This window comes from Sapajus apella, unplaced genomic scaffold, assembly GCF_009761245.1.
Source record: "Sapajus apella isolate SASKATOON/1434 unplaced genomic scaffold, GSC_monkey_1.0 scaffold44, whole genome shotgun sequence".
Taxonomy (NCBI): domain Eukaryota; kingdom Metazoa; phylum Chordata; class Mammalia; order Primates; family Cebidae; genus Sapajus; species Sapajus apella.
In genome coordinates this window covers 2,284,968-2,310,653 of record NW_022436984.1, presented here as the reverse complement: position 1 = coordinate 2,310,653, position 25,686 = coordinate 2,284,968, and the positions used below count along the sequence as shown (strand labels likewise).

At 49.4% G+C, this 25,686-nt stretch overlaps 1 protein-coding gene and 1 long non-coding RNA gene across 2 annotated transcripts in view; one reads left to right on the top strand and one right to left on the bottom strand.

Moving 5' to 3' along the window:
• PLB1 (phospholipase B1) overlaps positions 1-25,686 on the bottom strand; it is a 119,918-nt gene that overhangs the window by 5,005 nt on the left and 89,227 nt on the right. Inside the window, exons 39-51 of the mRNA XM_032301369.1 lie at positions 25,010-25,075; positions 21,318-21,378; positions 20,703-20,761; positions 18,793-18,860; positions 18,481-18,524; positions 18,130-18,229; positions 13,994-14,045; positions 12,534-12,614; positions 10,487-10,552; positions 9,925-10,016; positions 8,467-8,545; positions 7,005-7,109; positions 6,081-6,176 (exon numbers count right to left, since the gene is read on the bottom strand). Coding sequence (XP_032157260.1) covers positions 6,081-6,176; positions 7,005-7,109; positions 8,467-8,545; positions 9,925-10,016; positions 10,487-10,552; positions 12,534-12,614; positions 13,994-14,045; positions 18,130-18,229; positions 18,481-18,524; positions 18,793-18,860; positions 20,703-20,761; positions 21,318-21,378; positions 25,010-25,075 — 969 coding nt within the window. The remainder of the gene's footprint in view (positions 1-6,080; positions 6,177-7,004; positions 7,110-8,466; positions 8,546-9,924; positions 10,017-10,486; positions 10,553-12,533; positions 12,615-13,993; positions 14,046-18,129; positions 18,230-18,480; positions 18,525-18,792; positions 18,861-20,702; positions 20,762-21,317; positions 21,379-25,009; positions 25,076-25,686) is intronic.
• Positions 4,428-5,870, top strand: LOC116566810. The gene is made up of 2 exons (XR_004276017.1): positions 4,428-4,624; positions 5,713-5,870. It is a non-coding gene; the product is annotated as an uncharacterized LOC116566810 (long non-coding RNA).

The following is a 25,686-nucleotide window of genomic DNA, read 5'->3' as shown; positions in this document are numbered from 1 at the left end:
TTAATAGAGACAGGGTTTCACTATGTTGGTCAGGCTGGTCTTGAACTCCTGACTTCAGGTGATCCGCCCACCTCGGCCTCCCAAGGTGCTGGGATTACAGGTGTGAGCCACTGTGCCTGGCCTTACACTCTTTTCTAGCTATTCTTTCTCTAGTAGCTTTTAGTTGATCCTGTAGTTTGTTTGTTGTTTGTTTTGAGATGGAGTCTTGCTCTGTTACCCAGGCTGGAATGCAATGGTGCGATATTGGCTTACTGCAACCTCTGCCTCTGGGTTTAAGCAATTATCCTGCCTCAGCCTCCCTGAGTAGCTGGGATTACAGATGCCCACTGCCACGCTGGCTAGTTTTTGTATTTTTAATAGAGACAGGATTTCACCGTTTTGGCCCGCTATGCTAATAACCCCATTTCTTCCCCCAGTCTCCAGCCTTGACTTCCTCTCTGAGCTCCAGACTTCTGTATCCTGACACCCTTGTGTGGATGTCTGGAAGGCAGTTCACACCATGTCCAAAACAGAAGTCTTGATTTTTTCCTCCCAAGCTGATTTTTCTCTACCTGCTCAACCATCCACCCAGTTTCTTAGACCCCAAACCAAAAAGCCATCCTCAGTTTCTCTTCCCCCCATCCATCCGCCAGCCCGTGACACATCCTAAATCTGAGTGCTTCTCTCCTCCTCTGCCATGACCCGAGTCTCAGCCCCCATCGTCTCCCACCTGTCACCAGCAGCCTCCTAGAGGTCTCTCCCGGTCCACCGTTGCTTTCTTCCGGTCCAGGGTTGCACGGAGCCAGGGGTAAGCCAGAGCATACCATTCTCCTCTTAGAACCTTGCTCAACTCTTTGACTTTGTTCACTTCCCTCTGGTCACACTGGCCTTTAAGTTCCTCAGACTTCAAGCTCCTTCCTGACTCTGGGCCTACCTAGGTCCTATTTCCTCTGCCAGGCAACCTCTTGACATGCAAATCGCCACTCACTGTCGCTTCTTCAGGGAGGCCTCCCTGTCCCCCTCAGCCATTACCCCATGTCACATCACCCTGCCTGACTCTTTCTTAAGCCACAGATGTGCTCAGAAATGACCTTGTTGATTATCTGTCTTTTCCCTACTATCCTGAACGCTCTATGAGAGCAGGAGTCCGCTTCTCTTTTTCACTGCTGAGTCCTCAGCACCGGGAGCAGCACCTAGCACATAGCAGTGCTCAGTAAATACTTGTTGGGTGGACGGATGGATGAATTAATTGAAGTCACAAAGACCTGAGTGGAGAAGCTTGGCGGGGGAAGGCTTGGAGCTGGTCACAGGGAATGAAAGTGTTTTTCCTAGAACCAACCTTTCCTAAGCCAGGCACTGTGGCTACCAACCGTGTAGCAAATGATAAGACTGGGCAGGGTCTACTGGACCTGGGTTGGCCACTGGCCTGTTCTGGAGATTCAGAGGTGGCTTCCTGTAGGAGGTGGCACCTGAGTTGAGTGGTGGGCTGGGCAAGGAGCTGAGAGAGAAGGGCAGTCCAGGAGAAGGAGATGAGCAAGAGTGAGCAGAGGTGTGGAACGCCACGGGTGGTGCAGGACGCCGCAGGAGCCACTGGACTGCGACATGTGAGGCAGAGGCTGGTGGGAACGGTAGCCAGAGAGGTTAGTCAGGGGAGCCAGGCCGACCCCCAGAGGCCTGGAGTGCTGTGCCATGGGGCCTGGCCTGCCTCCTTCAGAGGTGGGGAGCTCTGGAAGTTTGAAAGCGGGGGAGGAGCTTGGTCGGGTTTTCTTTTATACAGATTACTTGATTTCTCTGTGGGGACCAGATCTAAGGCGGTGGTTCATATCTGCACATTAAAATAACCTCAGGAGCTTTCACAAAGTACTGGATCCAGCTCACACTCCAGACCAATTAAGTCAGAATCTCGGGACATGCCCAGTCAGGCACTGGTATTGTTTTCCAGTAAACTTTTTTTTTTTTTTTTTTAATTTGAGACAGAGTTTCACTCTCGTCACCCAGGCTGGAGTACAGTGAGGCAATCTCAGCTCTCTGCAACCTCTGCCTCCCAGGTTCAAGCAATTCTCCTGCCTCAGCTTCCTGAGTAGCTGGAATGACAGGCATGTGCCACAGTACCCAGCTAATTTTGTATTTTTAGTAGAGATGGGGTTTCACCATGTTGGTCAGGCTGGCCTTGAACTCCTGACCTCAGGTGATCCACCTGCCTTGGCCTCCCAAAGTGCTGGGATTATAGGCATGAGCCATGGCACCTGGCCTCCAGGAAACTTTTAATTGAAGCTAACATACACATAGAAACTAGTATAAATCGTAAGTGAGCAACAGATAAGTTTTGATAAAATGAACACACCAGCATCCAATCAGGCAACAGACGACTACGAGTACTGAGAAGCCCCTTTCCACCTTCTTCCAGGACGATTCATCCCCCAGTGAGATGCTGTCATGCTGACCCTTAACCCCATATGCCAAGCTGCTGACTTTTGAACTTTAGAGATATTATTGTATGCTGTTGAAGTTTGTTCAACTGTCATCCCTTCAGTGAGGCTGCCCTCTTCGCGGCCATTACTCTGTGTCACTTCACCCTGCAGTCAGATCTGTATGGTATTCCTTAGAATGAATGTGCCACAGCTTATTCATCTATCCTAATCTCAGAGGATATTTGGGGAGTTTCTCGTTTGGGGCTATTTATAAATAGTGCTGCTGAGAATATTCTTACGTGTATATTTTGCTGAACACGTGTATACGTTTCTTTTGGGGATATACCTAGAAGTGAAATTGTTGAATCACAGGAAATACATGTGTTCAACATTATTAAACATACCAGAGTTTTCCAGAGTGGCTGTAGGCACTAACTCCTTTAAAAGTCCCTGGATGGCCAGGCGCGGTGGCTCACACCTGTAATCCCAGCACTTTGGAAGGCTGAGGAGGGTGGATCACCTGAGGTCAGGAGTTCAAGACCAGCCTGGCCAACATGGCAAAACCCTGTCTCTAATAAAAATACAAAAATTAGCTGGGCATGCTGGTGGGCAACTGTAATCCCAACTACTTGGGAGGCTGAGGCAAGAGAATCGCTTGAATCTAGGAGACAGAGGTTGCAGTGGGCCAAGATCGCGCCACGGCACTCTGGCCTGGGTAACGGAGTGAGACTCTGCTGCAGAAATAAATAAATAAAATACAAATCCCTGGATGATTGTAATATGCAGTCAGAGCTGAGAACTGCTATTCTAAGGGCTGTAAGTGTGAAGACAGGGATGTCAGTTGGGAGGCTGGAGCTGTCACCCAGCACCTGGGGAGACACAAATGCTGGCTGAGAGTAGGATTTCCTCCGGAGAGGGAGCAGGCAGCAGTAGAGGACTAAGAGAAACGCTTGATAAGAAGACGAAAGAAGGCAGAGGAAGAGGGAAAGAAACATCCTCTGGTGCGGCTGGTGTTTCTGGCTTTGCCTTTGCAAAGGCCTCTGGAGAAGGATGTGACAGGAGTGGGTAGGAGATGAAATAATTTAAAGTGCCTTTTGTTTCCCTAGTAGGGAACCCTGGGAACATCAGCCAAAGCCTGCAGACACTATGTCATAGGACTCTAATTGTGAGACATGAATTCACCACGTATATATGTGCTTATCACGTTGGGGGCAGCGGGGAGGGTGGTGGTGTGGCCAGTCACCAGGAAAGGACTAGGAAAACCTGGACTCCAATGCCCCTAGTGCCACCAACAGTCTGTGTTATGTTGGGCAAACTGCTTCATGTCTATATTTTAGTTACAGAATGTTCTGGCTAGATGACCTCTCAGCCTGTTCCAGCTCTAATGGTCTATGATTTATTTTATGTTACTCTAGGGGTGAAATTCCAGGCAGAAGTAGATCTGAAAAGTTGGCGTGATGCTATAGCTTTGTCTCTAAGATTGGCTTTGGATAAAAACATTGGACTGTGTAATTATTTCCCCAAATTATATAGCCTAGGATAAGAAACCCTGGATGGCTTTAGTTTTGCTGTGTTTTTGTAATTTTGAAGTTTGGGGGATGGCTGAGATCATGTGGCTGGGGAACTGTAGACAGTCTTGGTTTGTTTCCACAATAGCTCCAGGGCAGTGTTTACCTTCTGTTTTCATATCTAAACTACTCCCACGTATCTTTATCAAATAAAGGCCTCTTACCTGGGTGAATGGGAAGAGGTACTGAACTGCTTTGGAAGAGAAGGCCAGAGCTACATAGATTTTTTTGTATTTTGTTTTTTGAGATAGGGTCTCGCTCTGTTGCCCAGGCTGGAGTGCAGTGGCAACATCTCGGCTCACTGCAGCCTCGATCTCCCATGCTCAAATGATCTTCTCACCTCAGCCCTCTGAAAAGATGGGACTACAGGTATGTACCACCACACCTGGATAATTTTTTGATTTTTTTTTTTTGTAGAGACAGGGTTTCCCCTGTGTTGCCCAGGCTGGCGTCTAATTCCTGGGCTCAAGCGATCCACCTGCCTTGGCCTCCTAAAGTGCTGGGATTACAGGCATGAGCCACCATGCCTGGTCAGAGCTACATGGTTAATTCACACAAAAACAAACCAGTGGATTCTTTTTCATGTTCCAGCCATCACTACAACTGTCCAGACCCAGGAGATTGCTGGAGGGTCCCAGCTTTACGCGGACCTGGAGTGCCACCCAGGTGGAAAGGCCATACCCTGATGAAAAACCTGGGAAGGAAGGGCCAAGGGCTTAGCTCTCTTTAGCTCTTTTTGGAATCTGTGGATTCCCTTGAGGTCTCAGGGGAAAAGGAGAAAGGGAATAGGTACCCTTCCTTTGGGAGAATTTTTACAAAGGGGTAAAGTCACATGATTCAGCCACTGAAGGACAACTAGCCTTCAAAAGAAAATCCACAAAAGAAACAGGAACTACACCATATAAACTACGATTTAAAAATTGTAGGGGAAACTCAAAGATATTTTGGTTTGGTTGCAATCCAGAGTCTTGGGCTGAAAGAGTACAACAGACGTTCTTGGAGTGGGCAGATATGTGACGTCCACAGGAGGAAAACCCCAGGACAGTGACAATAGACATAAGCTGAGTCTATAATTAACTAGGCCAAGGATAAAGCCAGTTTACATGCTGTTCTGAAAAGAAGAGGTCGCTAGAGAGGAAGAGGTGGCGTAGCTAAGGAGAAAGTCAGTGCTGCGAGTCAGCCGAGTGAGACGCTGAGCATACTGGGTGAGCTGACAGGGGTGGGAATGTTTGCACAGCGGTGGTTGGCAGAGACACCATGGGCCTGAAACTGTGATAAAAGGAGCTGGAATGTGGCCTGTTTAGTTGTCACAGGACAACGGAGAGAACACACAGGTTGGAGTGAGGATTGTGTTACCCACGGAGCTTAGGTTAAAAGAGACCATTGGATTGGGAAAGCATTTCATTTGCTCCGTGCAAGAGGACCAGTTGTTGGAGGTGACAGGTCAAGTGCTGTGCAGACACTGTTCTGCTGTGGGTGCCAGCCACAGAGGGCAGAGTTGATGCACCAGCCAGGTGTCCCTGAGACCCCGGGACTGTATGTTCATTTCATAAGGTCCTTTCTTCCCATCAGAAAGGACTGGGATAGGTATCAGTCTGGGAAAACAGGCTGTATGGATCTCCACTTTTCAATGTTTAAAGAAACGAATTGGGCATGAGTTGAGCCCAGAGTGCTTGGAAGGCTGATGGTGCTAACATTTGCTGAGTGCCAACTGTTTATTTTCTGAGACCTGTGTTGTTTTCACTGTTTTATAGATGTTGATACAGATGGCCAGAGATTGTTTGCTCAAGGTCACACAGTAAGAGGTGGAAGTTGGTATTTCCATTCCAGCCAATCTATCTGATTACAAAGGGATCTCCTCACAGTACCTGGGCATTGCTGAAGGAACAAAGAATAAAGAGTGTGAGAGAGAGTGAGTGTGTGTGTGTGTCATTTTCAAAGAGTGTTTGAATAATATAGGGTATTTTCTCTTTGGGAATAATCAGGGCCAATAAGGTGTGCTGCCATTTTGGGCTTTGGGGAGAAAGGAGCCCTGTCTCCAGTAGGTTTGCCATTGTGAGATACACAGTCAATACTCTTGGATTCCCCCTTGACAAGGCCCACCAGGCCCTTGGCTGCTCACCATATTGTTCCAGAGTGCGATGGCCATCTCAGCATGCCCACGTTCTGAGAAGTGGAAGCAGTCCTCGGAGAAGAAGGTGAGGTCAGCAGCCCCTCTCTGTGACCAAAGGCAAGTAGGTTACCATCTTGGGAAAGGGCTCCACTCCCCGACCCCTGCTCTCAGCAGGTGCCCCGGGCAGGTCTCCTTTCATCCTTTCAATTCTCCTGCCAACTGGCTCAGATACTGATGGAAAAACTCACAGAATTTGGAATTGTCTTTTTTCTTTTCTTTTCTTTTCTTTTCTTTTTTTTTTTTTTGAGATGGAGTCTCGCACTGTTGCTGGAGTGCAGTGGCATGATCTCGCCTCACTGCAAGCTCCGCCTCCTAGGTTCAAGAGATTCTCCTGCCTCAGCCTCCCGAGTAGCTGGGATTACAGGTGCCTGCCACCACACCCAGCTAACTTTTTGTATTTTTAGTAGAGACAGGGTTTCACCATGTTGGCCAGGCTGGTCTCGAACTCCTGACTTCGTGATCTGCCTGCCTCGGCCTCCCAAAGTGCTAGGATTACAGGCGTGAGCCACTGTGCCTGGCCAGAATTTTCTTTGTAAACAGACATGAATTGGAGCGACCCATAGTCTCCCTTTTATTTCGGCATCCCTATACTAATAGTTGAAAAGAGTAACATTTTATCCCAATCCAGAAAATATCAGGGCCAGGCCTGGGGGGCTTAGTCACTATTGATTTCCTTTTTTCTTTCCAAGGACTTCTGAGTTCCAGTCACAGACCAGCCTCCACAAAAGGGAGGTAATGCAGAAAAAGCGACCCTTAGAGCCCTCCTGGAGAGAGATGGTTTAAAAAAAAAAATGCCCACTTAGAGAAAGAAATACATCCATTGTCTGTGATAAGGCTCCATACCTGAGCCTCCCTGAAATGCCCACAGCTCACCTCATTCAGTGGAACGAGTGTGTTTTGGAAGAAAGGCTGCACCACAACCGTGAAGTCCTCACGCTGTGTGTATTGGTGCCAGTAGGAGAACCTGGAGATGCCATCCTGGGGATGGAGAGAGAACCTACTCAACCCTCCTGGCAAAGCTGCACAGACAGGACCAAGTCCGGCTGCCTTGGATTGGCTGTGACAGTAGTCAACTCACCTTAGACGAAAGTGACTTGAAGGGGCTACTCTAGTGGGCTGGATGCATGTTTTATTCTCTACCTATTCATGGTTACCTGCACTGCAAGGCCTAATGCTGGTTCTCACGATCAGAGATGAGTTGAACCCAGCGGCTCCTGGTGGGAGAAGCTCCCTATCTATCTGCATAGCTCCACCCAGTCCCATTCCAAAGCCTCTGCAAGGCTGGGTCTGAGCCACTGACCAGATTGCCTGGGTCAAAGCCCTCTCCTGCTCTCACTGCATGAATAGGTCAATTAGAACATGGGGCTGTGGGTCAGATGGGAAGCATCTCAACACCAGCTCCCCAAACGCCCGTGAATTTTGTAGAAGAGTCCATGGTTGTTGGATTTCTTAAGTGCCCAAGCATGGAATGTAAAAGGAACAGACTAGATGTACTCATCTTCAAGGAGTGTATGTATCATCCATCTGGGAAAATGAGACAAGATGTGAAAACATGAGAACCCTACAGGGCTTTGAGGGCCCATCAAGTACAGACTGATGTGATATGGGAGACGTCTGAGGGTGAAGTTCAGGCAGGGGAAGCTCCTTAGAGAAGGGAAGCAGACTTGGCTTGTGAATGAGGACAGGTCAGTTTGCAGAAAGGCTCAGGTAGTATTTCCAGAGAGGGAACAACAGAGGCAGAAACATAAGCAGGAGTGGAGGTGGGGAGATGGGGGAGGGGTAGAGAGATGGCGAGGAGAATTTGGGGTAGTGGTAAGCAGGGCAGGGCTAAGGCCTTTCTTTTTTTGAGATAGGATCTTACTCTGTTGCCTAGGCAGCAGTACAATGGCATGATCATAGTTAACTGCAGCTTCTAACTCTTGGGCCCAAGCTGTCCTCCCACCTCAGCCTCCTGAGTAGCTGAGACACCAGGCATGAGCCACTGTGCCAGGCCTAAGCCTTTTGTTTTTAATGAAGGGAGGGGAGGAAGTGAGTAGTAATTATTACACACGGTTCTGGGCGGGGAATGGTCCCACCACATGGAATCTACTCTGCGAGTCTCTTGCTGCCTACCTGCTGGGAGGAGGGGATTCTCTCAGCCTCCACTTTGGGGTCTCTCACTCCCTTTTCTGGCCGTGGTGTTAAGTTTGCAGGGGTATTTCAGGGGCTGCGATCTACTGTCAGGGAGTGGCTTGCTCTCAGCCAAATCCTGCTTGACATTCCATTTCCGAATCCTCGCTTGGGGATTACAGGGCCCCCCCAGCTGGGCCAGTAAGAGAGGGGCTGCAGGGTTTACCTGGAGATTCCAGTTCACTTTCTTCAGTTCTTGCTTCTCCAGGGAGCTCTGAGAGGGTCTGAGGCAAGTGCAGTTGTTCCTGAGAGACAGGGAATGTTGGATTGAGGCTCCCCAGGGCCTGGTGGCTCTGTCCCCCTGGGAGGCTGGCTCTGACACACAGAGCAGCCTGCTACCCCAGGTGCCTGTACTGCCTTACCTGGGGGCAGGAGGGTGACGCACACCTTTGTCTGACCCTCAGACCCAGGTCACAGAACCCTAACTCAGGAGCCATGAGGTCCAGAGGATGCTTATTCATAGAGAAAGTGGGAGAGCTGGCCCTGGTGCTGGGGCCTCCTTGTGGACAGAACGCCTATTCCCTTCACTCCTTCACTCCTCCTTCCCGAGCCTGTGGTCCCTGGGACTTCTCCAGAGCAGGACTGGGTGGATAGGAGACGGGAGTGTTGGAAGCCAGCCACGATGGCTCTGTCCCTGGGTATGCAATCGCTGCTCATGTTCCTGGGGCCTCTCAGCTCTTCCTGCAGCTGCTTAGGGCGCCAGTGTGGGAAGTCTGTGGGAAAGCTGGGGAGGGCCCACCGGCTGGAAGCCACCCTGACAACATGGAACACGATACAGGCAGACTCTGGAAGAGCCGTTCCCCGCAAGAGAGCAGGGTTCCTTACAAGAATGGGAAGCAGCTGGTCACTTTGCAGCAAATCCATTTGAGCCCAGGTGTGGGACTTCTCAGCTCCCTGGAGAATCTCCTCTCTCATAGCAACAGTCACTCAAACTTTGGGAGGCCTCTGCCCTCAGAGCATGGCAACTTCCCGCCAGGGTTCCAGAGCTTTAACGACTCCAGCCCGACATGAGTTCCCGTCTTGCCCATCGGCACCTTGCCTCCAAGCCCAGCTTTAAGGACAGGTCCCATCAAGGATGGAATAAGGGCTATTTCCTAAGACCCTGCTCTCGGTAGGCCAGGTACCTTCATTGCTTCCTCTTGACCTCACATCTTCCTTGCAGGGAAGGTGTCATCACCCCCGCTTTACAGATGAGGAGGATAGAGGCGCATGGAGGTTATGTGGTTTGTTCAAGGAACCACAGCTCCTAAATGGCAGAGCAGGAGTTGAGGCCGGATGTAGCAGCCTTGAAAGCTCATGGCCCCAGGCTGCCTCACCACAGGGGGCAACTCGCCAAGGTTGAACTTGGCAATCACTGACTATGCCTGGGAGCCTTAAGTATCATTTGGTCTGTCTCCTTTTACAGAAAAGCAAACTAGGGTCTAGAGAAATGAAATGAAGCGCCTTGCATGCAGTAGGCATTCGCAGGTGTGGAGGTACTTCCTGCTGTTTTCCAAGCCCCTGAGCCCTGTCTATCCTCTGGCAGGCCCGTCTGGCTCTGCTTAAGCTGGTCTCCTCCTTTGGTACCTGTAAGCCCTCCTCACCCCAGGTGCCCTTGCCTTGGGACAGTGACCCGTCAACTTACTGAGCTGCCAGCATGGCACATCTCCCGCCTTGGCCCTGGTGCAGGCTGGCCAGCTCCATGACCTCTACCACGTTGACGAAAGCCCTTGGGAGCTGCCGGGAGTAGAGGGATGGCGCCGTCAGGCCCCAGGCAGTTGTGGGGGGAGGGCACTGGCTACTGCCAGGAGGAACCTGGGGATCATCTACAACCCAATTCCCAGCCCCCAATTTCACCAGTGAAGAAACTGAGGCCCAGAGGGGGGATGTGGCTTGTACTATCTCACTGAATCTTCTTGAGTGGCCCTGCTTTGTCGATAGAGAAGTCACTTGCCCGAAGCCACAGTGCTGGCTGCAAACCTGGGCCAGCTGGTTGAGAGGCAAGCTCATTCCTACTGCACAAGCCTGGCTCTGGCCAAGTGAGAATTTCCCCAGCCGAGGAGCCTGGCAGCTCCTCCTTCCCTGCCATCCAGGTGCCCACTCAGGGTGGGTCTCTGCTCAGTGAGCATCTCACTGAACACAACCTGCCTAGATACATCCCAGGGAGGCAGCTGGCGGGACCCAGGAACATGCAGCCTCTCTCCTACCTCCGCAGAGAGGATGTCCAGGGCCTGTTGGATATGCTGGACATACTCCGTGGCCAACTGGGCCTCCTGTAAGGAAAAAAGGAAACTCACTTTAGCCCCTAGTGCCCCCTCTGAGAGAATGGCAAGAACGCAGGTGGGCTCTGGGGTCTAGGCTATGACTGAGTGGGTACAGAGGGGTTTTGGTTGTCCTGGGAAGCCCAGTCCTTGTTGCTGGTGAGTCTCTGTAAGAAATATCCCTTGTCTCCTACTAGACGCCACGAATAATCCCAACCCCCACCCTGTTCTACATAATCTCAGACCCAGTGGCGGACTCTGTCAGTACTGGGCCCTGCCACTTTTTGGCCTTGGCTCTTGGCAGTCCCATCCATCACCTGACCTCCATCTTCTCCAGCCACTTGCTGTGCCCTGGGTGGCCATGCTTTCTTTTTCCATGCTGGCCCCACTGCCTGGAATGTTTTGCTCTCCTGTGTTCCCCTAACTTCTGTCCCCTGGGACTCAGTGTAAGGTTCTCTTCCTCTGACTCGTCTCCCAGCAGCCCATCAACAGGAGGCTAAGTTAGAAGTGTGCCCCTGGCATCCTGGGTGATGCATGCGAGGTACATAGTAGGTGCTCAATAAATCCTTGCAGACTGAAGGAACCTCAGGACTTTGCTTTATAGCAGAGGGAGATGGTCCTATATTTTTAGATGTGGCTCCGGGTTCCTTAGAAGGTGTCAGAGGCTGATACCAGCGGGGGTGGGAGTGTGACCTGAAGCTCTTAGACTCATGGACGAACGCATGTCTGCAGGAAGTGGGAGCGGAGGCACCCGCAAAGCAGCACCACTCAGGCAAGAGGGGAGAGCTCAGGCAGCCCATTTTTTCTGGAGACAGAGCTGAGGCCAGGTGAGATACTGTGCACTGAATTCCAGCACACTGATGGGCACGGAAAAGTGCTGCTTGCTGAGTTTCTGCCCACAGCTACCAGAAGGGATATTGGGAGTTGGGAAGGAGGGAAAAGGAACAAGAAGATACAGTCCACACTAAAGAATTAAGATAGGGGAGGGGGGCCTCATGTCTCTCAGCTTCTGCCCTTTCCCCTTTCCTTCTTTTTAAAACAGTCTGAGTTAATCCTGGTGGTGGCATTCCAGTCCTTTCAGCTAAAGTACGCTCTCAGGAGTATGAACCTGACTGTTCTCAGGAACATACATTCTGCGGCTAGTAGAGGGGATTGCTCTATGCCAGCATCCATGGGCAGCTCTGGGGTCCAGGTATCCCTGGAGTCTAGGACACAGCAATACTTAAATCCCCATGAGGTTGGGGCACTTCTGCCTCTAGAGGCTGGGCGGTCAGGGAGAGCACCGAGGGGAAGAGGTTCCTGTGTGTGGGAGGATACTTCTCATCAAGCCTTTGGTAGTTGGTCTCTGTGAGCCACAAGAAGTGATAAATGCCTTCTCCCCGCCACCATCTGTGACTGTCAAACATTTGACCACAACCTCTGAGGCTGGGCAGCTGCCTTTTCCTGGCCATATAAAATACAGAATGTCCCCAACATAGAACAAGATATATTCCAAAATAAAAACTTTTGGAAGTTACAACTTCTAGAAGTTTGTGAGTCTGGATCTATTTCCCCATGGAAACAGGAACAGGGTTGGGCTCCCGGGGCCACCACTGAGGTTTGGTTAACGCCTGGTAGCCCAGCCAATCCCATCTAGAACATTGTTTTGTCTTTTCTCATGATGAAACAGGGCAGAGATGGCGTGAGGATGGCTAGTCCCCTATCTGGTACCAAAGGTCATATGTATGTGGATAAGACAGGCCATGCCTCAGCAGTAGCCACAGCGGGTCCACCTAGACCTGACTCTGGAATTGGGGAACCAATGTAGGCCATTCAGGCAGTGGAAAAGGCTGGGCCTCACCCGCCATGTGTAAACCAGGGAGGGCCTGGGGAAGCCAGCAAATGTGGCTCCCATGAGCAAGGAGATCAGGGCAGGGCCAGGAGGGATGGGCAAGACGGTACCAGAGGTCAGCAATTTCCTTCTCAGTCCCCATGGGGTGGGTCAGGGGCTTACCGGATTTTCACAGTAATGACACAAGTCGTTGCCCCCAATGAAGAGAGTGACCAGCTTCCAGTCTTTCTCCAGGTTGATGTCCTGAGGGGACAGAAGATCCTGAGTTTAGGCCTTGGTGGGAGGCACATGCCGATGTCGCTACTGGGCCTGCCTGCCCTCCACGTGCCTTTTGTCTTCTTTGTATCAAAACAGAGAAAAGCAGCAAAGTGGGCCCGGCGCATTGGTTCACACCTGTAATCCCAGCACTTTGGAAGGCCAAGGCAGGTGGATCACCTGAGTTCAGGAGTTTGAGACCAGCCTGGCCAACATGGTGAAACCCTGTCTCTACTAAAAATACAAAAATTAACTGGGCGTGATGGTGCACGCCTGTAATCCCAGCACTTTGGGAGGCCGAGGTGGGCAGATCACCTGAGACCAGCCTGGTCAACATGGTAAAACCCTGTCTCTACTAAAAATACAAAAAATGGCCAGGCATGGTGGCAGGTGCCTGTAATCCCAGTTACTTGGGAGGCTGAGACAGGACAATTGCTTGAACCTGGGAGGCGGAGGCTGCAGTGACCCAAGATCATGCCACTGCACTCTGGGCTGGGTGACAGAGTGAGACTTTGTCCCAAAAAGAAGAAAAGCAACAAAGTGGGGTTCTCTAGCCCTCAGTTGGTGCTGGGATAAGGCGCTCCACAGAGAAGATTTGTTTTGGTGGTGGGGGAGGGGGGATCTGCTCACATAAGGGAGAAGGGCTACTTTCCCTTTGAAATTTTCTTAAGAAGTTATGTCCCTGGAGAAGTAGAAGGTGGATGTGTCCCACATGTCCTTGGCCCATTAAATACCAAGGGGACTACCATGACCCCCAAATAAAGGCCTTCCAAGGATGCAGCTAGAAGCAAAGGCTGGGAGCTGCCCCTGGGAAGAGTTCCTAGGGTTGGGGAAAGCAGACTAGAGGAGGAGTGCAGGGTGGACTGAGAGGTAGGGTGGGGGCTGGGAGGCCCTCTAAGCAGTTGGCCACCTCCATAATAGGAGTGCCCCTGGGAGCTGAATTCCTAGGCATAAACACTGAACAGAAAAAAGTGCTGGTGAAAAGTTTCAGAGGGGCAGGGTGAGGGGAAGGAGGGAGAACTGGACTGGAATGAGAAGCCTATTTTTAGAATCCTGCGTTTACATAATTGGGCTCTGGGAAGCCACCTCTTGGTTTAAGCGGGCAGCTGTCAGAGGCCAAGGCCACCGCCTCAGTCAGTTCCCTGTTCCACCTCGCCCTCCTGCAGCTGGCCCTGGGGTGGAGGGTGCCAGAGCCTGCATCTAGCGGTGTGGCCAAAGGGGGAGGCTCCTTGGTAAGGGCTGCTTCTCTAAAGAGGCCAGCCTGGGTATGCAGTGCTGTGGTGCAGAGAGACCCTTATGGGGCTGTCCCCTCCCCAGCCAGCAGGAGATCGGCACCTTTTGGGGGTGGCCTGGGGACCTGTACTCACAGGGCTGTTTTTCATTCGCTCTACCAGGTCCCGGGCCTGGGCTGGCATATCCCTAGGCAGAGGGAAGAGAGAGAAGCGTTAGTGCTGGCTCAGGGGCGAGGACTCAAGACGTGGGACTTTGGCCTGGGAAGAGAGGTACTTCAGGAAGAATGATGCTATCCAGTACAAAGTTCATTCCATTCTCAAGAAATCTCAGTAACAATCACAGAGCTGCCACGGACCCTGGAGCCACATTGATCTAGCCCCTGCCACCCAATCGCCTAATCGGCTCCTCTGGTTGGGATCCCGTCAAGCCCCTCATCAGGGACTTTCCCTTATATTTCCTCAAGCTCTTTCTTTGTAAGCCGAGCCTGTTCATTTCTTCTTCAGTTGCCTGTTTTAAAAATAACCTTTTGTATATTTGAGAAAAGTCACAGCTCTAAATTATCCCTCAGTTTTCTCCTTTCCAGGCTTAATGACTCCTTTAACCTTTACTTCTAAGCCCTGCTCTCTGCTCCTTCAATCCTTTTGTTTTTCTTCTCTGTGGTTACTTAGATTTCTACACCATTCCCCACCTCCTTGCTTTTCCCCCCATCTCCAATAAAACAGGATGGACAGGATGATGCCCTGATGTCTGCCGTAAATAAAACAATGCCATTTGGTGTTCTGGATAAGCGATATGAATGCCAATGGAACACTACTCAGCCATAAAAAGGGATGAACTATTGATATACCCAATAACATGGATGCATCTCAAAATCATTTTGCTAAATAAGTCAGATAAAAAGTATACACTCTTTGATTTCATTTATATAAAATTTCTAAAAATGCAAACTAATCTATAGTGATGGAAAGGTTAGTGGTTGCCTGGGGTGTAGGGTAGGGACAGGAAGGGGCAGGAGGGAGAGATTACCAAGGCCTGAGAAAACTCCCTTGGGTGACATTTTTTGTCTTGATTGTGGTGGTGATTTCACAGGTACAATGTTAAATTGTATCCTTTTTGAGACAGGGTCTTACTCTGTTACCCAGGCTGGAGTGTAACGGTGTGATCATGACTTACTGCAGCCTCAACCTCCCTGAGCTCAAGTGATCCTCCCACCTTAGCCTTCTGAGTAGCTGGGACTACAGGCCTGCACCATCATGCCTGGCTCATTTTTTGTATTTTTGGTAAAGACAGGGTTTCACCACGTTGCTCAGGCTGGTCTCCAACTCCTGGGCAATCTGCCTACCTCACTCAGCCTCCAAAGTGCTGGGATTAGAGGCGTGAGCCACAGCACCCAGCCAAATTGTATCCTTTTAACATGTGAAGTTTATTGCATGTCATTTATACCCCAATAAAGCTGCGTTTAAAGAAAAGATACGTCTATGAGAAGTTAGGTCAGCAAAGGGATACCGCCAATGAAAGCTTCCATGGAAGAAGCCATAAAAGCAGTAACTGGTACGGGCTGGTCATTGAAAATCTTTGGGTGTCCCCAGGAAGCTGGGTATGTGGCCAAACACATGTGGTACCATCCCCACCCTTCTCATTAAGAATTTACAGATCTACGGTGGCTCAAGCCTGTAATCCCAGCACTGTGGGAGGCTGAGGCGGGTGGATCACGAGGTCAAGGGATCGAGACCATCCTGGTCAACATGGTGAAACCCCGTCTCTACTAAAAATACAAAAAATTAGCTGGGCATGGTGGCACGTGCCTGTAATCCCAGTGACTCAGGAGGCTGGGGCAGGAGAATTGCCTGAACCCGGGAGGCGGAGGTTGCGGTGAGCCGAGATTGCGCCATTGCACTCCAGCCTGGGTAACAAGGGTGAAACTCTGTCTCAAAAAAAAAAAAAAAGAATTTACAGATCTAGGATTTTATCTCATACACTACTGCCATCGTTGAGTACATCCGAAAGCTATAAAGAAATACTTTTTTGGTCAAAGGTGACCACAGAAGTGACTTTAACCTTTTAATAGGTTCAAAATGTTCCATGGGCAACAAGCCCTCGTGGGTAGGAGGCGGAGTTGCAAACGCTGCTGCGTCTCCTCTTCCTAGCCATTGTCTTCCCAGTCTTCAGGCCCAGACCAAGTCCTGCTTCCCATTGAGCCTCCTCTCCAGGGTCACTGATCCACATCCTGCATTTCCTTCTTTACCAGAGGTTCTCCTTTCAGCTCTGCTACCGACTTGCTGTGTGAGCTTGTTCAGTTGCTGGATCTTGTTGGGGTTGACTTTTCCCATCTTTTAAAGGAAGAGGTTGGGCTGGATGATTTCGGGGGTCCCTTCTGGGTCCGCATCTGTGTTTAGACAGTGCAGTGCACACCTCAGCCTCTCCTGTTCTCTTAACTGCACTCCATGACAAAGCTCTGCAATGTTGCCATACCCAGGATTATCTTTTTCAGAAAGTTATTTCCCATTTGTTTAGTCTCCTTACCTAGAGTGCACGCTCTTTGTGGGCACGGAGTTTACCTTTTTGATTCCTTTGTATCTTTTATTTTTTATTATTATTACTGGAGATGGAGTTTCATTCTTGTCACCCAAGCTGGAGTACAATGGTGTGATCTTGGCTCACTGCAACCTCCACTTCCCAGGTTCAAGTGATTCTCCCACCTTAGCCTCTCCAGAAGCTGGGACTACAGGCACCTGCCCACACAACTGGCTAATTTTTGTATTTTTAGTAGAGATGGGGTTTCACCATGTTGGCTGAGCTGGTCTCAAACTCCTGCCCTCAGGTGATCCACCAGCCTCGGCCTCCCAAAGTGCTGGGATTACAGGTGTGAGCTGCTGCGCCTGGCCCTTTGTATCTTTTAGTAACCCCTTTGGGGTTCAGTCCTTTGCAGGTGTTTAATGAATTCTTACTGATTGATGGAAGAAAAGTTAGATGAAAGCACTTTGAAACTAAAGATCCATTATTCAATGGTAAACTTCTAATGCATTATCTGTATTGCACTGCTTTTTTGGTGTGTATTATGTACTGTACTGCATTCTTGTCATGGACTATTTATCTCATTTAATCCTATGACAGCCCAAGTTACAGAGCGGTTATCCAGCCTTCCTTTCTTAAGTCAATGGATGACTTTCTTTCCCCTAACACTGGATATCAGAGACGCTCACAGGAGCATGTCTCAATTACTTCATCTCAGAGGTGCTGAGCAGCAGTAAAACAGAAACGGCAGTAAGAGAAGTGAAGTAAGAAAGGAAGAAGGGGCTTGAATGTCAACAGAGTGAGAAATCAACCCCTGGAAGATGAAGCCTGTACAGTACAGGAACAATAAAATGACGATGGCAGTGACAGTGAGGATAGCAATCATAATAACAGTAATTAGACGGTGCTATAATGAAGCCCAGTTTTTGCAGAAAAATAAGTTCTTCCTGCTCATGACGTTGCGGAACTGACATTGTTTCCTGTGGCTTAGAGACTCAAACAGAGCATGGGGCCCACGTTACCACTTCTGAAAGGAACCTTCCCTGTAAACAGTGAGTCAAGCCGGTGTCGTTTCCCTGGTGATCTGAGCACAGTGATCCTTCTACAAAGCATACACCCAGCACGCTCTGTGCAGAAAATCAATGAGCCCGGTCAGGCATTTCACCTTTAATTATCTGGGTTGTTGTCAACAACAGAAATCCCAGTGAAAACAAACAGCCACCACGCTGTTTTGGGGGCCCTGACCCATCTAACTCCTTAGTGTCAGAACACAGCTTTTTCAGAGTCAAAGACTGAAGTGAGTGAGGAAGAGAGAAAGGACAGCCATCCTCGGGGTCATGCACTCAGTTCTCCGGGTGCTGAGAGCCACCCTGCACGTTTGCCCTGCTGGGCAGGAGGTGGAGCTGGAGCCAGCAGGGACAGTGCCTGGGTCCACGGCAGATGTGCTCCTCCTGCTGCCCTGGAGAGGTGGTAATAGCACAGCGGTCAGAGCAAAGGCCCCTGATTCAGGTATGGCCTGATCCTGCCTCCTCTGATAACTTGCTGGGTAATCTTGGTGGTTCTGGAAAGCTTATAAGCCTAAGTGCCCCTGTCCAAGGGTGTGAGGATCTCAGGAGATAATTCACATGGAAGGTCCTGCACAGCTGCTACTGCCCCCAGGACCAGGCTCCCAGACACCACCCTCCTCTCCTCCGGCTTCCCACCCTGCTATCTCAGCCTTGCCTTCCACTCGCCCTCCTGTATGGCGTCTACTCACCTAGCTCTGGCCCCTTCTGCTGCAACGTTTAGTCCTGCTGTCCCCTCCCAGGTGCCGGTAGAGAAGCCAAGGAGGTAAGGGTTGAACTTCTTCAGAATGTCTTTAGAGGAGGAGGGAGGAGGTGAAGAGCACAGGTGAGAGCCTGCAGGACCCTCACAGTGGCTGAGATGAGCATGCAGGGTGGGGACACAGGGGTGGGACACAGGGGTTGGACACGGGGGTTCTGGGGCTTTTCAGGTCTGGCTGACTGCCCTCCTTGAGGATAACCTTCTCTTCCCCTCCTCCAGCAGGAAGGCCCTGGCCCCAGGGAGCATGGCCACAGTGATGGTGCCTCTCCAGGCTGCTACTTACTGGGCAGTGTGGTGTGAGTCTCCAAGTCCCCATCCCCTCCGATGCTGGGGAAAAGAAAGCTTATTTGTTAAAATCACCCCAACGTGCTGCTCCATGAGTCAACATAAGCGTAAGTCAGAACCGGAACCAGAGACTCTGCCCCTGGGGCGTCTCTCCCATCACCCTCAGGGGTAACACAAGCACCACAGTCTCCTATCTCAGCGCTGAGCCCTGAGGACCCAACTGCATCCCGGGAGGGGTGACAGGGGAAACACTACCCAGGCCTCTTTGAGAGGGTATCATCAATAGAGCGTGAGTCAAGAACTTCCTCACCTCCAAGAGAGTCCCCTCCAAGATGTGGGCAGGTCACTGGAATTGTTTGGTCGAGCTCCCACTGCTGTCTATAAAACGCAAAAAGAAAGTTCAGGGCTGGGCTGGGGTACAGGCTGAGGGCACTGGGAGAGCCTCCTCTGGCCCTGGGGTAGCAGCTGGGACCTAGATTTGCCTTTTCTAAAAATAGGACCGGCTTTTCCCCAGGCCACCTTAAACTTGGAGTGGTATTGATACAGTCTTCTCCCCACTTCTGTTCCTACAACCAGTAACCAAGTCCTGTTGGTTCCTCCTTCCCACCCTCCCTAGCGCCCGCCCCTGTCTTTTCATTCCCTTTGCTGTGTTCCTAATTGAGACCCTCACCTCCTTGCCACCTGGCCTCCTTCCTGCCTGAGTGAACCGTCTCTGGTTTCTGTTCCTCCTGCGCGTGCCTCTTTCTTTATGGTCCCCAACCCCTGGCTCTGACCCTTCAGTGAGTCTCCCTTACTTTCAGGATCAAAGCCAAATCACTTCACCAATCTTCTGAGCTCGCCATAATCTGGTTTCTTCTTTCCTTCCCCTTGTTGCTCCCTCCTTCCCAGTCCACACAAACCTTCAGGCCTAAGCTAATTACCTGCCACTATTTGGGAAATCTGAGGGCCTTGGGCTGGTCTACGCCATTGCTACCCACTCCCCATCCCTTCCTGGATCGCTGAAACTCCCTTCTTTCCAGCACCTTACAACTCTAAATTCCTTCTCCAAGATCCTCATCAGTTCCTATCTCCTTTCTAAAGCTTTCTCTAAATGCCCTATCTTAAAAAAAAAAAAAAAAAATCTTTGAAATTTACAAAAATAACATGTGAAATGATACAAAGATTTAAACAAATGAATAATCTACCCCTACCTTAAGAATCCTGCCCCCTGCTACAGCCTCTGCACTCCCTCCTCACCCCTTCCCCACATGCAGATACCACCAGAGCTCGCCAGTGGTGAACAGACTCGTGTGTGCCTTTCCACATCTTTTTCCATGTTCATGCCAAAATGGAAACACATTCACACACATGTGGAGCTGGTGTTTCTACTGAAATAAATACCCTATTTAAAAAGTCCTGTGTGGAAGGGAACAACCCACGCTGGGGCCTATCAGAAGGTGGAGGATGGGAGGAGGGAGAGGATCAGGAAAAATGTAATGGGTACTAGGTTTAATACCTGGGTGATGAAATAATCTATACAACAAATCCCATAACACAAGTTTACTTATAATAAACCTGCACATGTACCCCTAAACTTAAAAGTTAAGAACGCAAGTCCTGTATATCACCTGTGTGATAATGCATTTCTTTCTGTGTAAGTTTCTTGTTTTTCCAGCCAGACAGGTTGCTGGGGGGCTATGACTGCATTTCACACTGTTTCCCTTAGAATTGTTAATAGAGCATTGGTGTGCACAGCAATGGCTAAATAACTGGCGAACGCAATTCATTTAGCAAGACTGTGCTATGTGCGGGGAACTGGGCTCCCTCTGTCCCAAAGCACATGTCCGTAAATGGAGTAGGGAGCGTGGGGCAGTGTGTGTGTAAGACCTACCACTCTGAGTCTGAGTAGATGGAGACAAGTCCCCTGATAAAGGCAGGAAGACTTGGATGAGTGCCATCACATACCCACAAAACACCTGTGAACAGTGAGGAAGTGGGAATTGCTTCCCCTGGAGATTGAGGGGAGGCCTCATGGAGGAGGGGGCTTCAAGAAGGACTGGGAAGGTGGCAAGACAGGGCATTCTACATCGCCTGGCTGTGTTTCAGTGCCTGACACAGGCAGGCCCCTCAGTAACGTAGGCTCAGTGCTGAATGCAGAGCCAGTGCTGGGGAAGAACGGATCCTGCACAGGGTCTGGCTGGACTCTGAGGTGCCCACCCTGGTTCACGGCTCAGTACTTACAGTCAGCGAGTCACCCAGGGCGGCCACCACTTTGATGTCTGCTGGTCGGAGCTCGTGGACTAGGGGAGACAAGCAGAGAGATGGTTGTAGGGGTTGGGAGCATCTACCTTTTCAAGTATACATTTTACCAGTACTTTATAACTCTGTCCCACAGCTACCCATTGTACTTATTTTCAGCTTAAGGCCTTAGCAATTTTGCATCCTCCGTTCATTCAGCGCAACTAAGGCATTGAAGGGAATGGGTTTCATGGCTATCGGCCATCCTCAGAGGAGCCTGATTCACACTGGGTGGTCTGGGAAAGTTCCAGCTGCAGGGTCACGTAGCACAGGCAGGCAGAATCCCAGTCCCTGACTCCACCTGCCTCACTGGGCAGGGAGGCATAACGGACTGCCATTGGGACTACACGGAGACAGGAAGTAGCATTCAGCGGAGAGGTCTGTGCTCCTCCACATGGAAGCCCAGCGGTGGCTGCAGGCCACAGGATCTAGGTCTGTGCTGCATGGGAGTTAGCAAGCCTGCTTAAAAAGCTCCAGGGTCTCTTTGCAGGGTCCCCCCACAACAACCTGATATTCAGCAAGGCCCTTATTGAAGGGGATGATGATATTTTCACTCACCAGAGGTTGGAACACTATTGGAAGCATTCCACTCTGTACATAGGAAGTCACTGCCCCAGTTCTAAATCAACAGGAGAAAAGATTCAGTGCCCAACACTCATTGTGTAGGGAGATAAGCTTCAGCCCTAGAAGAGCCAGCTAAGGGATTTTTGATGGAGGCTTGAAAGACATCACCATAGAGGATCATGTGAGGGAAAGAACTGTGAGTTGTAGGTGGGCTAGGAGGGAAACTAGAGGGGGAGACGTGGGTGTGTCTACCTACCCCTCTGCACAACCCATAGTGCACATCCCCCACACGCGCACCCACACACAGCCTTTCCTATCCCAATATATCTACGCTGTGAATGGAGCCAGGAGCTGCCCCAAGTGGGGAAGAAAACCATGAAGTCATATACAGGCGGTCTCCCAAAGGAACACAGGATTTGGATGCCTAATATAAGATTATAGGTATGTGTGTTTTATAAAATTAAGCTGACACTAATTATAATGCTAGAACCTAAACAATAATTAAAATGTTTTTAGAATAATACCACAAAATATTTCACAATTGCAAAGCTCCTGGTTTCTGCATATGTTTTCTGGATACCTGTATATCTTTTTGCATATTTAACTTAACAGCCTTATTCCTTATATATTTGTAAAGTTATGCAAGCAAACCTGGATGCTTTTACTCATCTTTCTTTGTCTCTAATACAGAGCATATTTTCCAGGTGTTGGGGGAAGAAGTGGGATGGGAAGCAGAGGGCACAGAAGTGATTAGTACCAGAAATCTGGGGGAGAATTGAATATCTTCCCAAAGTCCCAAATATATGCATGCTGAGTATGCAGTAGGGCTTGACCAGCAGGTTGACTGATTCTCCAGGAGACTGACTGACTGCCAGACGCTGTGAAAGCTTATCTCATCTGTTCAGTCACATGATGATGAAGATAAGCCTTGTTGAAATATTCCTATCATGAGGGAGCAAAAGTGGAACTTCTTTTAAGTATTATTTGCTTAACCCAATGGAATTCAGTTTTTTTCTAAGGGATTGCTCAGTTCATCATAATGATGGATTTCTTCTGTTTTGAAGTTTTACTGAAATCAAGAACACGCTTGTGCGCAAATGATAAATACTCAGAGAGAAGCAACGTAAAAAGGTATACAACCATCAATCAGCACGTGAGATATGTCTTAGATAGTTGGTGAACCAGAGATAAGCATATTGCACGTGGATTAACAGACCCTGTTTAGAATTTAAGCGTGCTCATCTATCGCAAAAGAAGAACCATGTGCCACATCCAAAATCAGTGCATCCGAATTCCCTGCAGATCTTAAGTTGCAGATTCTGATTGAGCAGCTCTGGGTGGTGCCCAGGACTCTGCATTTCTAACAAGCTCCCAGGTAAAGCCTCTTTGTGGCTACTGTATTCGTTTTGCTTTTATTATTTTATTTTTTGTGTGTACCTGGTTGTGCACTTTGGAAGGAGAGCTTTTATTATTTTAACTGACACATTAGTGTACACATTTATGAAGCATAGTGTGATATTTTGATACGCCTCTACAGCATGCAATGATCAAATCAGGGTAAGTAGCGTATCCCTCACTTCAAATGTTTATTATTTCTTTGTGTTGGGAACATTCATAATTTGCTGTTCTAGCTATTTGAATATATATGATAAACTATTGTGAATTATAGTCAACCTACTGTGCTATAGAACACTAGAAATTATCCTTCCTCTCTAGCTGTAATTTTCTGTTAATCAACTTCTGCTATCCCTACTCCCCAACCCCCATCCACCCTTCCCAGCCTCTAATAACCGCGATTTACACTTTACTCCTGTGAGGTCAACTTCTTTAGCTTCCACATATGGTGAGAACATGTAGTATTTGTCTTTCTGTGCCTGACTTATTTCACTCCACATAATGTCCTCTAGACTCATTCATGTTACCTCAGATGACAGAATTTTGTTTCTGTGGCTACTTAGAGTAGAAAGCTATTAAAACCAACACTCTTCTAGCTCTGGGATTTTTAGCTCTTCCAGCAGCAAAAGCAAAGATGCATGAGACTGAAGAACCAAGAGGGCAGATCCAAACCCACTCGGCTCACCACTGTCTACCCAGCGCTTAGCACAGTGCCTGCTCCACTTAGGCATCCACTAGGCAAATGCTGAATAAATGAATAAATGCCTGATTCACAAGATGCAGCTGACATTTTAGTTCTCATGGAATGTGGTCACTGGTTCAATGAGGACAAGCCTCCACTGGGCTAACATGAGCCTGAGAAAATTCAGAGAGGCTGGAGACGGCATAACCCACAGTCGGGAAGCTGGTATTGCTCCTACCCCGGAGCTCAGCAGCCAACAGTTCTTCCATAATTTCATATGGCTTAGTTTCGTTGGCTGGCTTATAAAACGTCTTTCCCCAGTCACTCCTGCTGATCTCCAACCCATTCTCCACATAGCAGTCAGGAAGAACTTTGAAAGAGGTAAACCAGATCATGTCACTCTGTCCTGAGACTGCCAATGGCTTCCCACCTTTCTCCACTTGAAATCCACCATTTTCACTCAGGAATTCAGGCTTTGTGTGATCTGGCTCCAAGGCACTCCCGATCTCCTTTCCCCCACTTTCCACCTCATTCTGATGCCCCCAGCCACTCTAACCTTCCTTCTCTTCCCCAAATACACCCAACTCAGTCCCACTTCTGAGCCTGTGGTCTATTGTTCTTCTGCCTGGGACTGGTTTCTGGCTCTCTGTATAGCAGGCACCTCTTCGTTATGCATGTCTCACTTCGAATCTCCCCTTAGGGGGGCCTTGCCTGCACAGTGCACCTGAATTTGCCTCCCTTGCCCCAACCCATCACCCTCCTCAAAGCTGTCATCACTATCTGAAATGACTATGCCTAGCCATGTATATCAGATGCCTTTCTCAGTAGATTGTAAGGTACATGAGAGCTGGCATCCACCTGTTTGGTTAACACTCTGTCTTCCTGGAATGGTGTCTGACACATAGTATGTGCTCAATAATCAAACTCTTGGGCTCTCACTTCCCCTGGTCAGGACCATGTTCGATACTTCTCTGCCTGCCTTCTAGCCCCTAACATGAGACTGGATACAATAGAGGTGTGAAACTGAAACTGCTGGTTGAACCCCATCCTGGTGACCAACAGACCTGATCTGGACCAGGCCTGACTGCAAGGCATGGTGTAGTCCGGGGTTGGTCGTCCAGGCTATCTTTGGAGTGGCCGTCCCTAAAGCCATGGGCTCTGAATCCTCAGCACTAGAATGATCAACTTGAACCAGACAAGGCCTAGGGGCCCACGTGAACATGCCTCCACTTCCTTTTGGGCCTCACCCCTGGAATTGCAGTTCCCTCCCCACTCAGCTTCCACCTTCACACCCGCTGCCTCACCCTCTTGAGAGGCTGAGCTGCCTAAGCAGTAACCATGTCTGTAAGCCCAGGATTGCAAAGGTCAAAGAAAGTCGATCCACAGCCACTTCCTCTGCTTAGGGGCTGACGTCAGGTGAGCAACTTGAGAACATGTTAGGGCAATCCTGGGGCTTCATGGTTCGGGCACCTTTTCTGTACATTCCAGTCCCCAGTACGTAAGAAGTCCATTTCTGCTTCGATGAACACTCTGAAACCTGCACCACACCCAAGCCCCTGGCAGGTGGAAATGGCTTGTGTCTGAGAGGGAGATGTGAGTCAGTGGTTACCTCAATGGCTGGCTTGCTGGGGTACGTGTAGTTACTATTCCGATGGGTTCTCAGGAAGGGCTCACTCTAAGAGAAAGGAGAGATGACATGGAGAGGTTATCTGACAGCATTGAAGTTTGCTTGAGAAGGAGAAAAACTAACAATCCTGCCCTGTAGATTTATTTAACATGATTCTTCTGCACTTAAAACTATGTAAACATAATTTCATCCATTCCCCAGAGGGTTTTACGTAACAGCTTTGACAAAGATGGACAACAAAAGGTCTGCAGAGGGTTTCATACATGTAGCCTGGGGTCTGTGCTTTTGTGTTCCTCCTAGCAAATGAACATCCCTCTAATCCTCAGGCTTATCTATGTTCCTGGCTTTGTAATTTCTCTAGCAAGGGATTTGTGTTTCAGCATTTTTTTCCTCTTCTAGAAAGTGCTATGATTATCAATAGATTTGAGTATCTGTTGGGATTTTCTTTCTGGCTCCTTTGAACTATGTGTCTTATCCTCTTTAGGTTGGCTTCCTGTGTTATAGTCATTTTTCTTGTAAAACATTTTCATTCCCTACTTACCTGTTTCACAGTCAGTTTTCACACAAGCTCAGTCAAGAACCCAAGCCCACCCAGTTGCAGGTGAGGGGTTAATTAAAGAAGGAAGCAGACGAAGGAGAAGTGGGGAGAAAGCTAATGA